Genomic DNA, 5,477 nt, shown 5'->3' on the forward strand with positions numbered 1-5,477 from the left:
GAGATTTCACAACTACAGACCTTTATCAGGCTTGGAGAATTGCCAGGCCGATATCTTCCAAATGCTGCACTGTAGCAGCAATTACTTGGCAAGAAGACAGGAACAGATCTTCACCCTAATGAATTGAACTAATTGTCTCCTGCAAACACCACCCTCCTTTCGCTCTTTATTCCCTATGGGAGGGGCCATTCACCGTCCACCTCTGGCTTTTCTCCCAAGTCGCCCCTTGTTCCTTAGCTGTTCCTTTCTCCTGGCAGCTCTGTGCATACGCACATTGGGAACAGGCTCCAGCTGTTCTTCTGCCTCACTGATCTGACTCCGAAGGCAGCTGATAACTGTTGGATGGCCCTGGCCCCATCTCTGCCTCCGATGCAGAGCCCTCGTCAGAGCCTTCCCCGGACTCCAGGACTGGCCCATGTTCCTCCCCAACCTCCTCACTGTCCGAGTCTGCCTCCAAAAGATATTGTATTCTCTATATCAGAGGTCTCCAAACTTGGCAACTTTAAGACTTGCGGACTTCAACTCCCAGAATTCCTCAGCTAGCTATCTTGTACAGATATTATATTATCACAAATGTATATTATACAGATGTTATATCTAGGTCTACAGGATGACATGGTTTTGTGTTTGTTAAATCAGGAGCTTAGTCCCTCTGAATGTGCAACAGGGAAAAGAAAGCTGAGCAGATATATGCAGTTCAGCACGTTTTAGATGTGGGCATGGTTGGCTTGGCTTAATGGGTTGCCTGCAACTCATTGCGGCTTATTCAACAAATCATGGCCTAGCATTAGGGCATACAAACAACCCATGGCTGAATATGGTCCCCTTAGCACAACGGTCTTCAAAATTGACTTCAACTCCCAGAATTCCTGAGCTAAGATGACAGGAGGAAGAATTCTGGGAGTTGAAGTCCACAAGTCTTAAAGCTGTCATGTTTGAAGGCCCCTGCCTTAGCACGCCAACTCTATCAAAGACCAGACGTTTCCTGCCTTCCTGAAGCCAACGGTACATTGCGTTTAATGGACTCCATCGCCTGTAAAACTCCATCCTTCTTCTAAACCAAGGATCTTCAAACTGGGCAAGCTTAAGACTTGTGGACTTCAACTCCCAGAATTCCTGAGCTAACATGACTGGAGGAGAAATTCTGGGAGTTGAAGTCTGCAAGTCTTAAAGCTGTCAAGTTTGAAGACCCCTGTTCTAAACCCAGAGAAGAAACATCATGGCCTCATCCACTGCGGCCCTCCCTCTCCCTCAATGGCCAAAATGGTCTCTGTGGTTAGCTTGAGTAGCCACAACGGGCCCAGGCAATGCAGCATTATCTGGGCACAAGCCGCAAGTAGCAACGCTTGAGTAAGGACTCGGGCTAAAATGGGCTTCTGGTTATCAGTGCCAATGGACTGCTTACTCATCCCCCTCCCTCTGCCTCCCCCTCCCTCTCATTTCCTACTAGGTGGCCAGGCGCTGGGGCAAACGGAAGAACAAACCCCGCATGACGTACGAGAAACTGAGTCGGGGGCTACGCTACTATTACCACAAGAACATCATTCACAAGACCAGCGGGCAGCGCTACGTCTACCGCTTCGTTTGCGACATCCAGGGCCTGCTGGCCGAATTGGATAAGAAATTGCAGATTTAGCCCGCGACAACCATCTTAAAAAGAGAACCTTTTCTTCATTCCTTACGCACCAAAACTTCAGAAGAGAAGACTCTGGCTTCTTTTGAGCTGCATCTAAAGCAAGAAGGGTGCAAGAAATGCTGGCTGTGGGCTGTGGACCCTCTGGATTGGGCAGGGCAAACCCCCCCCACACACACACACAAAGCAGTGGGGGGTTTTTTTCCCCCTGGGGTGGGGGAGGGAAATTATTGCTCTTGTGGGATGGGATAGGTAAAAATAACCCACCCACCCACCAAAAAATAGAATTGGGGTCTTGATCCTAGCTTTAGAGAAGGAAGGCAGGGAGGCAGCCAATAAACCCTGGCTAAAAGTATAGAACCGTGATAGCGAATCGATGGCACGCGTGCCACAGGTGGCACACAGAGCCATTTGTGCGGGCACATGAGCCCCAGGCAAACTTACCTCACTGCACATGCGTGCGCCTCCCAGTTGATTTTCAGGCCTTTTCGGCCTGCTAGAGGCTTGAGGGAAGCCTTTGCAGGCTGAAAAATAGGCCCATGTTGTCACTTCTGGTATTTCTGGAAATACTGGAAGTGACAAAACGGGCTCATTTTTCGGCCTGCAAAGCCTGCAGAGGCGTCCTTCAAGCATCTGTCAGGCCGAAAAAGGCCTCAAACGGGCCGAAAATCAGCTGGCAAGCACAGTGCAGGTAAGGGGGCAGCAGGGGAAGGGGAATCGTCTGCGCATGCACAAGAGATGTGGGGGGCCTATGCGCATTACCTTCTGGGTGCTGGCATGCGAGTACGCACACAATTTTTGTCACAGGAGCCCAAAAAGGTTAGCCACCACTGGTATAGAATATTAGCAGAAGTTTTGCAAATGAAAGCATGTCCGTTACTTCTCTTGATTCAAGGAGTAAGAACTGGCAAGATTTGATCCATATTAAGTATCTCGATTTTCAGACATTTTGGAAGACTACCTTTCTCGAGGCTATCTGCTCTCCCCGCCATACACACACACACACACACACACACACCATCCGTCTCCTTCTCTGTTAGCCATTATTAAACCATTTAAAACAGGGTCCCGCCTCTCACAATGGAAAAGAGGTTCTCTGTGGCGGGCTCAACTCTTTTGAACTCCTTTTGGTGGTGGTGGTGGTGGGGCGGCATGGCCCCTTCCCAGTTGCTTTTAAGCAGACCTTAAGTATCAGTTTCAATTGGTGCCTTCGTAAGGATGATGGCGAGCTGCCTTTTTAAACAGCCGCTGCTGTTTTTTTTGGGGTTTTTTTGAGGTCAAAATTATATTGGTCTCAGCTGGAAATCTGTACATAGCGGTTAGGAAAAATGCAGATTTTCTTTTTGTTATATTGATTGTAAACTACGTTCAATTCTAAAAAAGTTTGGAAATGCAACACAAAATAAAGTTTAAAAAAAACATCATTTTTTAAATGGAAAAAAACCCCCACACCAATTAATTGATGGACTGAGCAAAGGTAGAATGGTAAGCTTTTATGGATAACTTTTTCCCCGCATCCTTCTTGGCTTCTTAAGGAGCTGCAGCCACAGTCAGCCTTATAATCTCACGTGTACAGGCAGTCGTTGACTTAGGACCATAAGGGAGCCTGGGATTTCTGCCGTAAGTTATGACAGTCATTAACTCTCACCACTGATCCGATTTTACAACCTTTTTTTTTTTGTGACAGTTGTTAAAGCAGTTGATGCATTGTGGCCCAGCATTGTAAATCGCATCATGTGACTGGGGAATGCTGCAACCAGCCATAAAAGCAAACTAGTTGCCAAGCGGCCAAAACATTTGGAGGTTTTGACCAATAGGTTCTGTGGGCGTGCCTTGGTGGGCGTGGCAAGGGAAGGATACTGCAAAATCTCCATTGCCTCCCCACCCCACTAACCTGCTTTCCAGCTCCGTTCTCCTGTGCAGGGCAACCAAAGAAGCCCCAGCCAATCAGCTGGGACTCAAGAGGCAGAGAATAGATGGGGGCGGGGCCAGTGAGAGGTGGGATTTGCTGGTTCTCCAAACTACTTAAAATTTTTGCTACCGGTTCTCTAGAACTGGTCAGAACCTGCTGAATACCCACCTCTGATGTGATCCCCCTTTTGCGACCTCTGGACAAAGTCCAATGGGGAAGCCAGATTCACTTAACAACCACACTACTAAAAGTCTATGAAGATTCTCAGTCAGCCAGGTCAGTGGTCGCCAACCAGTGGGCCGGGGACCACTAGTGGTCCGCGAGAAAATTTTGGTGGTCCGCAGAGAAATGTCACCCCCAAAGCAATTAATCCAGGCTGCATGGGAACACAAAGCTGCGCCACCCACATAGCCTGCCCAACCCGCTGGCCCCCATCCTTCGGCTGCGTGCAAACCTTACCTTGAGTAGAGCCACGTGAGCTGGAACTGGTAGGTAAGACCAACAGCAGGGGAGAGAAATCCGCCCCGGGGTGGCTTGCTGATGTTGGTGGGAAAGTCAGTCCCATATTCCAGAGCTGCAGTAGTCACAGGACTGGCCCTTTGGTCATCCTGGAGCAGCTCCTCCAGTCCATGGCAGGCTGGTGTACCCAGATGGAGGAGCAGCTGCTTTGGGATGACCAAAGGGCCAGTCCTGTGACTCCTGCAGCTCTGGAATATGGGACCGACTTTCCCACCAATGTCAGCAAGCCACTGTCAGTCAAATTCATATTAGTGCCCCACGGGATTTAAAATTATGAGTTTGGTGGTCCCTGAGGTCCAAAAGGTTGGCGACCCCTGATCTAGGTGATGGTTGTCCCAAAGGTGCTTTTTGACTTTCTGGTTTGTTTTTTTCTTTGAAGACATTTCGCTTCTCATCCAAGAAGCTTCTTCAGTTCTGACTGGATGGTGTGAAATGGAAGGATTTATACTTTCAACAGTTCCAAGACGGCTCCACACCCATTTGCACCACTCAGGACACCTTGAAGACACAGATAAATCTCCAAATGGCCTCAGTGACTCTATAAAAGGATGCAAATGACCATCTGTCTGCAAGAAGTATAAATCCTTCCATTCCCCACTAACATCCTGTCAAGAGCTGAAAAAGCTTCTTGGATGAGAAGCGAAATGTCTTCAAAGAAAAAAACCAATTGCCTCTTGAAAAAGAAGCACCTTTGGGACTTCTTTAACAACTGCGGTGATTCACTGAACGGTGGCAAGAAAAATCGTCAAAAGAGGGCAAAACTCGCCAAAATTTCTGGCATAGCAACATAAATTCTGGCCTCCATTGTGGTCATAAGTTGAGGACAACCCTGTACCTTTTGGGTGGGAGGTAGTTTCGGCCATAATTAAGTCACCGGTTGTTAATCAAGGTCTACCTTTAGGAAAGTTAGCCATCCCTCAGAGATGGCAAAACCGTGTTTCCTTTCGGCTTATCCAATGGCGAAGAACGCTGGGAGTTGCAACTCAAAGAGAATGTGAGCTAGTATCACGTTCCAGCATTGTTAGAGAACCAGCATCGCTTGGGGAAAAAAACACCTGGCTTGCTAGCTTTAATGCACAGCACATAGCACAAGGCTGTGGCATCTGCTTATATTCCTGCATTTGTGAAAGGACGAACTCGTCTCCTTGCTGCTTCAAAACACGGCAGTTCGGGAACAGAGGTCGCCTACCGTTTTGCCCGCTGCGCCTTCGCTCTAGGACAATTTATGGTCGTCATACGAAGGGCAACCCATTGAGGAAATTCGAGGAAGGCTTCTCTTTTGTGGGGAAGGGGGAAAGAAAAAGTAACAAAACCAGATCAGTTTCCCTCCACCAAGGAAAAAGAAAAAGTTAGGTGTGCGTTTGTCTTAGCCGTGAGGCGAGGGAAAAGGTTAGAAAAAAAGGCAAAGCCGGA

At 48.1% G+C, this 5,477-nt stretch overlaps 1 protein-coding gene across 5 annotated transcripts in view; it reads left to right on the forward strand.

Moving 5' to 3' along the window:
- ETV2 (ETS variant transcription factor 2) overlaps positions 1–3,057 on the forward strand; it is a 23,883-nt gene extending 20,826 nt beyond the window's left edge. For all 5 annotated transcript variants that reach the window (XM_026718783.2, XM_087939960.1, XM_087939958.1 and 2 more), the window contains one exon: positions 1,451–3,057. In XM_026718783.2, coding sequence (XP_026574568.1) covers positions 1,451–1,636 — 186 coding nt within the window. In that variant the 3' untranslated portion in view covers positions 1,637–3,057. The remainder of the gene's footprint in view (positions 1–1,450) is intronic.
- Positions 3,058–5,477: the final 2,420 nt, after the last annotated feature.

This window comes from Pseudonaja textilis, chromosome 10 (genome assembly GCF_049901715.1).
Source record: "Pseudonaja textilis isolate UNSWEBS1 chromosome 10, rPseTex1.2, whole genome shotgun sequence".
Lineage (NCBI taxonomy): Eukaryota > Metazoa > Chordata > Lepidosauria > Squamata > Elapidae > Pseudonaja > Pseudonaja textilis.